Below are 11,515 nucleotides of genomic sequence, written 5' to 3' on the forward strand. Positions count from 1 at the left end.
AGAGGAAGTCATGCTAGCTGCTGTTGCTGGTCCTAGAGGTCGTGAGTTACTGACTTGCTACCTGTTGGGAAGCCCTCCATTTTATACCTGTGGGACAAGGGGCCTCTGCCATTGTTTGGAGAGAGAAAGAGGCCCTGAGTCAGCGACATGCTATAGAAGGCTATAGAGGGTGGGCCTCCCCACAGAATATGTTAGAGAGGCTGTTTCTCTTCTAATGGGGGGTGGGCGTGTTTCTCTTCCAATGGGGGGTGGGCGGGGTTGGGGGGACCTGGCTCTCCAGAGAAGAAAGGCCCTGTGTCCACTGGCCACAAAACAAGATGGAAACTCAGCTGCACTACCTGACCCCCTGTCACATGACCATCATAGATTAAACATACAGCAATATAATAGAGAGAGAGAGAGAGAGAGAAAGAGAGAGAGAGGGAGAGAGAGAGAGAGAGAGAGAGAGAGAGAGAGAGAGAGAGAGAGAGAGAGAGCACTGGCTACCCAGGGAAGGCTGTGTATGCTCTGCCAACAGATCCAATTCCCTCCTACACTGTCACATAACACAACTACAACTACCTAATTATACACAACTACAACTACCTAATTATACATGTATGTACTTCCATTCCCACTAGAAATCCTATATCTATGTCTGATCACATCCAGTTTGCAAATCAGGGGGTAGTGGTGGTCTAGTGGATAGTGAGTTGGACTTGGGATCGGAAGGTTGTGAGTTCAAATCCCGCCTGAAGCCACACCACTACTAGTGTGCCCTTGGGTAAGGCACTTAGCCCTCGGTTACTCCAGGGGGAATGTCCCTGTAATTCGTAATTGTAAGTCGCTTTGGATAAAAGCGTCTGCTAAATGGCAAAATTAAAATTAAAATTAAAATCAAACACTGAACACCAGAGAATCCTACAAATATCTGATTGATCCACACCTAATTATACACAACAACAAATACCTAATTATAAACAACTACAACTGCCTAATTATAGGTAGTGTAGGTAACTACACTTGCCATCTGCAGAAGTTCTTGGATGAGAACTTGTTGGATGTGTCAGTGGAGGCCAGGAGACCGGGTACAGAGGACTGGTGGACAGTTGTGTTGAGTGGAATAAATTATGTGTGAGCAGAACCATCTGCTACTCAACACCAGCAAGATAGTAGGGAGATGGTGGTGGCCTTTAGGAGGACTACGGTCCCCCTGTCTCCTGTTTCCACCCAGGGAGAGGACGTGGAGGTTGTCCATTTACATTTACATTTGAGTCGTTTAGCAGACACTTTCATCCAAAGTGACTTACAATAAGTATATTCATCTCATAAGTGAATAAACTATAAAACAGTCATTGTAACTGAAACCTATGATAGGAACAAGTGCTACCGGCTGTCACAGTGCTAAAGGAGGAATTATTATAGTTGTTTTATTCCAACTTGTGTTCATTTGATTTCCCACATCCTCAGAGGCTATTGTCACATACATTACATCATATCTAATAATAATAACTTTTATTTGCATAGCACTTTTCCTGCAAACGTTGCAGCTCAAAGTGCTCCAATTATTATATAATCATAATTTAATTAATTATCCCTAATGTAAACTGGTAATGCATTCCACAATTTGGGTGCATAAAATGAGGATGCAGCCTCACTAAATCTCTTCTTTTGTACATGTGGTACAGATGTAATGGTCGGGATACAGTCGCCATACGTTCACAACAATGTTAGCCAAATCTCCACTATGATAGGTGTGACAGGTTCGGGTGAAGAGTCCCCAAGTAGGGCAAGGTCATTTTTCTGTTTTTTTACAGATTATGAAAGAGCAGATTATAAACTTTCAAATGATGTGTCATACATTGAAATCTGAAAGAACATATGCTTCTTTGAATGTTGGTACAACTCAAACCAAATAGGCCTACCGGAGAAAATCGCTCTGAATCAAAACACACGTGTTTGCTACCATCGCGTTGATAGCTACCTAGCAACTAAAAAGGAACATTGCTATGATCTAACTGCATGTTTAGCACACCACAACATGCTGATAGAACATGCTAAAAACACATAACTACACATAATTTGATGATCACACAGTCCTTGAACACGTTGTCCTTTTGAACACATCCTAAAACGTATGTTTGTTTACAAGCTAACCCAGTAGCCTGAAGCAGGACGGCAGATCCAATTCACAATCATCAGTATCCTGATTTTAGTGATCCTAAAACTGTTCTTTGTTATATATATTTTTTTTTTTTCAGATTTTATCCCTTTTTCACCCAATTTGGTATCCAATTGAACCCAACCTAGCATCCAATTATCCTATTGCGTAGGATCCGCCGCACGACCCCGTGGCCGGCAGCCCCAGAGGAGATCGCCAGGCAGACTAGCTGACTGGCTCCTCGAGCCCAGCACCGTTATTCCGGCACCCCGGGGGCGCTGTTGCGTGACGGATCCTTGTCCGGAAATAGTCCTATACCGCCCTCTGGAGCGGCCGCTCAATATGCCGCTCCCTGTGTGCCTCGGCCATATCCGGGTCTGGCGAGACCGGGATTCGATCCCAGTCCCCGGTGGGCAGCTTGCACTAGTGGCTAGTGCTTAGACCGCTACGCCACCGCGGGGCACCGTTCTTTGTTATATTGAGGCTCTTCAACACTTAAACTTTCTTAATATGAGAAAAACATTAAAAACTTTTTTTTTTTTTAAAGAAGCTTTTTGGTCATTTGCGCGACTTGAGAACTGCCAGCATGCAGACCTTTTCACCAGACCGTGTCTCATATCAATCCACTTGGCCATGTAGCATGTTTCTTTTCATGTCATGCCGGTTGGTATGGTAGCTAGCTAGTTACATTTACTGAGAAGTTTGCCTCATTCTGTTGGAGCCATATTAAGGTTTTTTGAGTTCGATTACGAAAATCTATAAATGAGGTAGTTTGTGTTGAAATGTGTTGAAAATTATGAAATATGTTTGTATGAAATGTTTTGTTAGCTTTTTTTTTATTGTGTCCCATGTATTGTGTATGTACCTTTGGGGATGTGGGGATTGGTCACCTACCTAGTCAGCTGACCTGATTGCTGTGAGTGGCTGAACCTGGTGGGAGGTGTTTATATAGGTGATCGAAGTGTGTGTTTGTTAGGTTATGGTGGAGCTTATAATGTTTCCAACCACACAACGTAAGGCACAGCGTATCGCACCAGGCACAGGACTTATCGCACAAGGTACAGGACAGTGCACTAGGAAAAGTCGACCAGAGTTTAGCTTAATAAATTATTTTTAAAAATGTTTTATAAACTACGACTCTGTGCGTGCTTTCTAAGGAGTCGGAAAACGTTTCCGACTGCGTGTCTGAAAACCTTTCATCATAACCTCAGAGGCTAAATGGAAGAAGGAGACGGGATTTAGCCACTTTACATTCTTTGCACACCCTTAATGTTAGCTGGTTTTAGGTTGACCTGTAAATGCATCTGCATGGGAAAGCTGAACACCTTCTACGCCCGGTTCGACGAGGGGCGAACGGAGGTAACCACAACACAGACACCACTCTCTCCAGCTCTCAGCAGCCTCACCCTCACAGAGCACGAGGTGAGACGCGTACTGAAGGCGGTGGACCCCAGGAAAGCCTCGGGGCCGGATGGCGTCCTGGGACGGGTGCTGAGAGACTGCGCCGACCAGCTGGCCGGGGTCTTCACCAACATCTTTAACCAGTCCCTGTCCCAGGCCACCGTCCCACCCTGCCTGAAAACCTCAACTATCATTCCAGTCCCGAAGAAAAGCACGGTGAACTGCCTAAACGACTACCGCCCGGTGGCACTCACACCAATCATCATGAAGTGCTTCGAGAAACTAGTCCGGGCCCACATACTCACACGCCTCCCGCCCAACCTGGATCCATACCAGTTCGCCTACAGAGCCCACAGGTCCACAGAGGACGCCATAGCGACGACTCTCCACGCCACTCTATCCCACCTGGAGAGGGGAAACAGCTACGCAAGACTGCTCTTCGTGGACTTCAGCTCCGCCTTTAACACCATCCTTCCAGACAGGCTAGTGACCAAACTACTAGACCTGGGTCTATCACACTCTATATGTGCGTGGATCAAGGACTTCCTGACCGACCGCCCCCAGAGGGTGCGGGTGGGCCCCCACACCTCCACAGCCCTCAGCCTCAGCACTGGGTCACCCCAGGGCTGCGTGCTAAGCCCCATCCTCTACAACCTCTACACCCACGACTTCACCCCCATCCACCCCAGCAACTACATCGTAAAGTTTGCAGACGACACCACCGTGGTGGGATGTATCTCGGGGGGGGACGAGGCGGCGTACAGGGATGAGGTAGAGCAATTGAGCAAGCTGTGCAAGGTTAACAACCTGCTGCTAAACAAGTCAAAGACCCAGGAATTCATCGTAGACTTCAGGAGGAAAAAGTCCGAGATCCTGCCCCTGCTCATCGACGGAGAGAGCGTGGAGATAGTCTCAAACCTCCGATTCCTGGGACACAACATGCGGGATGACCTGGCCTGGAAGGACAACACTAAAGGCACCATCAAGAGGGCACAACAGCGGCTATACACCCTGAGATGCCTCAAGAAACAACACAGCAAGCAGGAGATGCTGGTGGCCTTCTACCACGGCGCAGTGGAGAGTATCCTCACCTTCGGCATCTCCAACTGGTACCACAGCTGCACGGCAGTGGAGAGAAGCGATCTACAGAGAGTCGTGAGAACAGCACAGAGGATCACCGGCGCCCCCCTCCCCTCTCTGGAGGAGCTGTACAAAACACGCTGTCTCAGGAGGGCCTCCAAGATCTCCAAGGACCCGACCCACCCTGGGCACGAACACTTTGTCAAGCTGCCCTCGAACAGGAGGTACAGGACCCCGGCCGCTAAGACAAACAGACTGAAGGACAGCTTCTACCACTTCTACCATTTTCAAGCCTGCAAACTGTGACACTTTAAAATAATGTGAAAAAATACTTTCTGTGAAATATGACAACCCTAGTTGACTATCTGTGCAGTATAGTACAGTGGATTGTGTACATAGCCTCTATTGATGTAAACCAGCTCCTTACCTTCTTGTGATTTTTATGCATCTATGCTTTTTCCAAAATGTGTTTCTTTTTCCTTTCCTAAACACCAGGGGAGCCTCCCCTCCTAAATTTCGTTGTTTGGTACCTGTACTGTAGCAATGACAAATAAAGTCTATCTATCTATCTCTCTGCTCTTTGACAAAACGTTTTGAAAAACTTCAACAGTAGAGCCCAACCGTCTTTGGGTCTGATACCAATGTTGTTAACACTAGAACAGCGGTGGTGTCATTTGACCATGTGAGTAAAAAATGTTTAGTACCTTTGCACTCGATTAAATTTCAGGACCGTCCTTTCATTACTTTTCCTAGATATGTGCATTCTAGCGTCTAATGATCGCAAGGTCGGCAGATCTGCGGTTCAAACCCCGGCTGGCCACATGTCGAGGTGTTCTTGGGCAAGACACTGAACCCCAAATTGCTCCCAATGAGTGGGCCGGCGCCTTGCATGGTAGCTTGCCGCCATTGGTGTGTGAAGGTGTGTGAATGAGAGGCCATTGTAAAGCGCATTGGAATCAGGCGCTATATAAGTCAGTCCATTTACCATTTTACCATTTACAACTACAAGAAATATGAACAGACTTTCTTTTTTCTTTTTTTAATATACTGTATATATATTATATCTATATCTATTGGAGGGAAAACTTATTGTTCCATCTTGCCAGCTAGATATGTGGTGGCTGGTCCCAACTGGAGGAACAGCCATCGGAAAAACCCACCACATGGAATTTTGTTCCTGATATAATGTTATACTACTGACAGTGCTGTCAACGCCAAGGTGTGTATGTGTGTGTGTGTGTGTGTGTTATCATTGTACATATTGTAAAAAAACAACACACAACTTCAAAATTCAAATTTTCTAAAAAGTTTATTCAGCCAATTTTCTTAGATCTCTCGAGGAATCAAGCACCATCTAGTACCAGGAATCCATGATGCGCCTCATGGACATGGACCTCATCTCGTTGTTGCCCATGTGCATATCCCTGAAGTTCCTGTACTCGCCGGGCCTCATGTACCACTGCCTGCCCCTGTAGCTGGGCTGCTCGTACATGAGCCAGTGGCCGTCCATCACGTTGCAGGACATGCAGTTGTTCATGCGGTAACGGTCCTGGATGTTGTCACAGTCGTCCATCATCTCGTGCATCTGACCAGCGAAGCTCTCCCTCTCGTAGATCCTCATCCTGTAGTTGCCCCTGTGCTGTAATGGGATCAGGAAAACATGGGTTTAATGGGACGAACGAACGATAGATAGATAGATAGATAGATAGATAGATAGATAGATAGATAGATAGATAGATAGATAGATAGATAGATAGTCGTGTGGACCTACCATGGGGATGTAACGGCAGGACTGCATGTTCCAGTTGAACATGCTCTGGTAGTCGGAGTACTCTCCCCTCTTGAAGAACCACTGGTTGCCCATGTAGTTGTTGCGCTCATAGGCCATCCAGCAGCCGTTGTGCACCCTGCAGGACTGGCTGCGGCTCATGTAGGAGGACATGTCGGGGCAGTCGCTCATACAATCGTAGGAGCGGCCTCCGAAGTTCCTCTCCTCGTAGAAGGTGATCTTACCCATCATGTTCATGCCGGAAGAGGAAGTCATGTTAGCTGCTGTTGCTGGTCCTAGAGGTCGTGAGTGACTGACTTGCTACCTGTTGGGAAGCCCTCCATTTTATACCTGTAGTACCAGGGGCCTCTGGCATTGTTTGTAGAGAGATAGAGGCCCTGAGTCAGCAACATGCTATAGAAGGCTATTGAGGGGGGGGGTCCCCTCCCCTCCCTCTCACCTAAAAATACCTTAGAGAGGCTGTTTCTCTTCGAATGGGGGTGGGGTGGGACCTGGCTCTCCAGAGAAGAAAGGCCCTGTGTCCACTGGCCACAAAACAAGTTGGAAACTCAGCTGCACTACCTGACCTCCTGGTCACATGACCATCATAGATGAAACATACAGCAATACAATAGAGAGAGGGAGAGAGAGAGAGAGAGAGAGAGAGAGAGAGAGAGAGAGAGAGAGAGAGATGGAGATGGGGTAAAGAGAGAGAGAGACAGAGAGAGAGCATTGCAAACCTGGCAACTACAACTACCTAATTATACACAACTACAACTACCTAATTATACACAACTAATTATATACAACTTGTTCAATAGAGTGTGTGGTGGGGGGGGATTGTTCATCAGAGTGACAGCTCTGTGAAAGAAGCTGTTCTGTAGCATGCTGTTACGGGACCTGAGGATCCTGTACCTCCTGAGTCTCTTAGATGGTCGGGGGTCAAACAGACCGTGGTTGGGGTGCGAGGTGTCCTTGATGCTAGCTGCTTGCTGCCCTCCGCCAACACTGGTCTGCCTGGAGGGACTCAATGGTAGGGAGTTTGGTGCACATTCACCACCCGTTGCAGGGCCTTCCGGTCAGACACAGTGCAGTTGCCGTACCACACTGTGATGCAGTTGTTAGGATGTTCTCAATGGTGCAGCGGTAGAAGTCGGTCAGGATCCTGGTAGACAGCTGGGCTTCCTTCAGTCTCCTCAGAGATGTCTTGTACAACAGGGGCCAGAGCCGGCTTTATCTCCTGAGGAGGCTTGTGCAGGACTCTGCTGAACATGTTCTACCAGTCAGTGGTGGCCAGTGCAGTGCTGTACGTGGTGGTATGCTTGGGGGGGCGGAGGGGGATGGGGGGGGGGGGGGGCAGCATCAAGGAGGGTGGCACCAAGAGGCTGAACACGCTTATTGGGACAGCTGGTTCTGTCCTAGGTGGTGCCACCCTGGACACTGTGCAGGAGGTGGCCAATAGGAGGAAGAGGACCGTCATGGACAACCCCTCCCATCCTCTACACGACACTGTGGCAGAGCAGAAAATCTCCTTTAGCAACAGACCACTACAGCAATGTTGCGTTCGATCGGGGTGATCAGAATCGGGCTGGAGGACGTTAAATCTTACCTACTGTATATGAGGTCAACGCCACGCCGCATTGATGCAGTAAACATTATTGTACACTGACAGAAGCAGGTTAAAAGGCTTGTTTAAACAGCTGTTATTGTTATACTCTGTATTCACAACTGGTTTGTAACACCGGACCTTGTCGCGGGCAGATCTGTTCTGGGCCTAACCACCGTAGCGGGTAGGACAGCTGGCGGTGTCTCAGAACACTGCCTGTCTTTTGATCCTAGCTCAAGGCTAGCTAGCTAGCTAGCTCTCTACTCCATTCATCAATTATTCACCAACTCCTACTACCGTTCGTACTACGCCTCCGCTGTCCCAGTCTCTGTAATAAGGGAAAATATAGGATATTCCTGGTACAAATAAACATATGAAGTCTTCATTCAACCATCCTATACGATAAGGGGAAAAAGGGGTGTTGATTTGACCACAAACAGGAAGTTCATTCATCTGTGACACAAAGGACAGAACACTTGTAAAGTGATGGTGATTAGCATCTAAACATATGTAAACATCATAAGTGGTCAGGAATGTAACCAACGACTGTCGTCATTATTACAACCCAGTATACAAACCAGGCTGTCTTGAAACCCCTCGACAGGCGTTTGCCACGCATGTCAGTAGAACTTATGATTCATGGTAATATTAACGTATGATTATATACAGTATATATATTATTAATTAGCATATTATACTTTTTTACGTGTTATGGTTTCCAAATTAATCACATAAGCGTTAACATTGCCAGCCCTACTTATTAAAATGATGTTTTTATTGTTATTTACTACTTCACTACAGAGTGGCCAGCCTGAAGATGTTTTGACGACCCAGTCCACTTTACTGTGCCTCATCTGTGTTCCCCTAGCCGCCACAACTAGCCGTCACAACTAGCCGTCACAAACTTTGTGCACAAGTTTGTTGTTTGAAAGCCTTGAGGGAAAAGGGTTTGTGGTTGAAAGTCTTGAGGGAAAAGGGTTTGTGGTTGTTGTGGCTTTGACAGGGTGCCCCACACAATTAACAAGTACTTACGCCACTTCCTGTCTGTGGAACTACTAATTACTAATTTATTTATTTTTAATTACTAATTACAACTATCTCTTTATACCCAAATACAAGAAATATGATACACGAACAGACAAATACATGTTTAAATATCTATCATCTTGCAAGCTAGGTATGTTGTGGCTCGTCCAAACTTAAGGCAAAGCAAGTTTATTTGTATAGCACATTTCATCCAACACAAGCAATTCAAAGTGCTTTACATATAGCATTAAAAAAAGGAGGATAGTAAGAAATTAAAAAATGTCAAGAATAGATACATATATTTAGAAAGAAAAGAGATAAACATTTAACAATATAATAAGACAATGAATACGAATATATGTAGATAAAAGTGTTATTACTGCAACTGTATTCAAGCGCTGCTCTTCCCGATATGGCCTGTGAGATTGCAGGTACTGGTCTGTGTTTACCCGCTATCCTGGCTGATACAGTGTGTGAGATCGCAGTGTGAAATGACACATTTAGCCTATATGTGCAGCAAATTCATAGTGCTTGGATTATGGATTATTATTATTTGAATTCATTTAAATGCTGTTCTTCAACAGCCACATAAACTCGATAACTAAATCAGCCTACTATCACCTGAAAAACATAACAAGAATGAGAGGTTTCATGTCCAAGCAAGACCTTGAAAAACTCATCCATGCATTTGTTTCGAGTAGACTTGATTATTGTAATGGTCTACTAACAGGCCTATCTAAAGGAGCTGTTCGTAAATTGCAGCTCATCCAAAACGCCGCTGCTAGGGTCCTAACAAAAACAAAGACATTTGAACACATTACACCAATCCTGAGATCCCTGCACTGGCTACCAGTCTCTCAGAGAATTGAATTCAAAATCCTCCTAATTATATACAAATCACAAAATGGTCTTGGACCAAAATACATATCAGATCTCCTCCCACCCTATATTCCCGCAAGGTCCCTAAGGTCAGCTGAGACAAATCAGCTAATAATTCCAAGAGTAAAAACAAAACACGGTGCAGCAGCTTTCAGTCACGCTGCTGCATGCTCCTGGAACAAACTCCCTGAAGAAATCAAACAGGCCCAAACCCTTAAAATATTTAAATCTAAGCTAAAAACCTTCATGTTTTGCACCAGTTATGATTAAACACAAACACTTCTATCAATGTATTTATTCCATTAACTATTGTCTTTTTAAATGTTTTATCTATTTACTTCTTATATTTGCTTTTATTCATTGTAATTTTTATTTTCTTATGCTCCTCTTGCTGTATTTTTAAATAATGCATGTAAAGCACTTTGAATTGCCCCTGTTGTATGAAATGTGCTATACAAATAAACTTGCCTTGCCTTGCCTTCTTTTTTATGATGTGTCGCAGTGGAAGCAAGTAGAGAATGAATAGAAGGGGGCCAAGGATTGATCCTTGGGGAACCCCACATGTCATTTTAATTTGGTTAGACACAAAGTGACAGTGTTGTCAATACGAAATTGTGTGTGTATGTGTGTGTGCCTATTTCTGTGTTTGTCTGCGTGCATGTCTATGTGTGTGTGTGTGTGTGTGTGTGTGTGTGTGTGTGTTATCATTGCACACCTTGTAAAACATTTTTAAAAAGACACAACTTCAAAATTCAAATTTTCTAAAAAGTTTATTCAACCACTTCTCTTTAGGTCTCTCTAAGTAACATCAAGCAACATCTAGTACCAGGAATCCATGATGCGCCTCATGGACATGAACCTCATGTTGTTGTTGCCCATGTGCATATCCCTGAAGTTCCTGTACTCGCCGGGCCTCATGTACCACTGCCTGCCCCTGTAGCTGGGCTGCTCGTACATGAGCCAGTGGCCGTCCATCACGTTGCAGGACATGCAGTTGTTCATGCGGTAGCGATCCATGATGGACTCACAGTCGTCCATCATCTCGTGCATCTGACCAGCGAAGCTCTCCTTCTCATAGATCCTCATCCTGTAGTTGCCCCTGTGCTGTAATGGGATCAGGAAGACATGGGTTTAATGGGATGATAGATAGATAGATAGATAGATAGATAGATAGATAGATAGATAGATAGATAGATAGATAGATAGTCGTGTGGACCTACCATGGGGATGAAGCGGCAGGACTGCATGTTCCAGTTGAACATGCTCTGGTAGTCGGAGTACTCGCCCCTCCTGAAGAACCACTGGTTGCCCATGTAGTTGTTGCGCTCATAGACCATCCAGCAGCCGTTGTGCACCCTGCAGGACTGGCTGCGGCTCATGTAGGAGGACATGTCGTTACAGTCGCTCATACAGTCGTAGGAGCGGCCGCCGAAGTTCCTCTCCTCGTAGAAGGTGATCTTGCCCATCATGTGCATGTCGGAAGTCATGTTGCCTACGGTGGTTAGCTGCTAATGCTAGCTGCTGTTACTGGTCCTAAAGGTGGTGGTGAGTGATTGACTTGCTACCTGTTGGGAAGCCCTCCATTTTATACCTGTGGGACCAGGGGAATCTGGCA

General features: G+C 45.7%; 2 protein-coding genes across 2 annotated transcripts; both read right to left on the minus strand.

The window, feature by feature from the left end:
- Positions 1-5,975: 5,975 nt before the first annotated feature.
- Positions 5,976-6,650, minus strand: LOC308166960 (gamma-crystallin M2-like; the record flags this gene model as incomplete). Its single annotated transcript, XM_080541287.1, has 2 exons — positions 6,393-6,650; positions 5,976-6,260 (listed from the first exon to the last, which is right to left on the minus strand). Exons 1-2 carry the CDS (start codon positions 6,645-6,647, stop codon positions 5,976-5,978), a joined length of 540 nt encoding a protein of 179 aa, XP_080397413.1. The 5' UTR covers positions 6,648-6,650.
- A 4,069-nt stretch (positions 6,651-10,719) lies between these two features.
- On the minus strand, positions 10,720-11,387 carry LOC308166945 (gamma-crystallin M2-like; the record flags this gene model as incomplete). Its single annotated transcript, XM_080541272.1, has 2 exons — positions 10,720-11,004; positions 11,121-11,387. The coding sequence occupies 2 exons, from the start codon at positions 11,385-11,387 to the stop codon at positions 10,720-10,722; spliced, it is 552 nt and encodes a 183-aa protein (XP_080397398.1).
- Between the last annotated feature and the right edge of the window lie 128 nt (positions 11,388-11,515).

Source organism: Nansenia antarctica, assembly GCF_963989245.1.
Source record: "Nansenia antarctica genome assembly, chromosome: 10".
NCBI lineage: Eukaryota > Metazoa > Chordata > Actinopteri > Argentiniformes > Microstomatidae > Nansenia > Nansenia antarctica.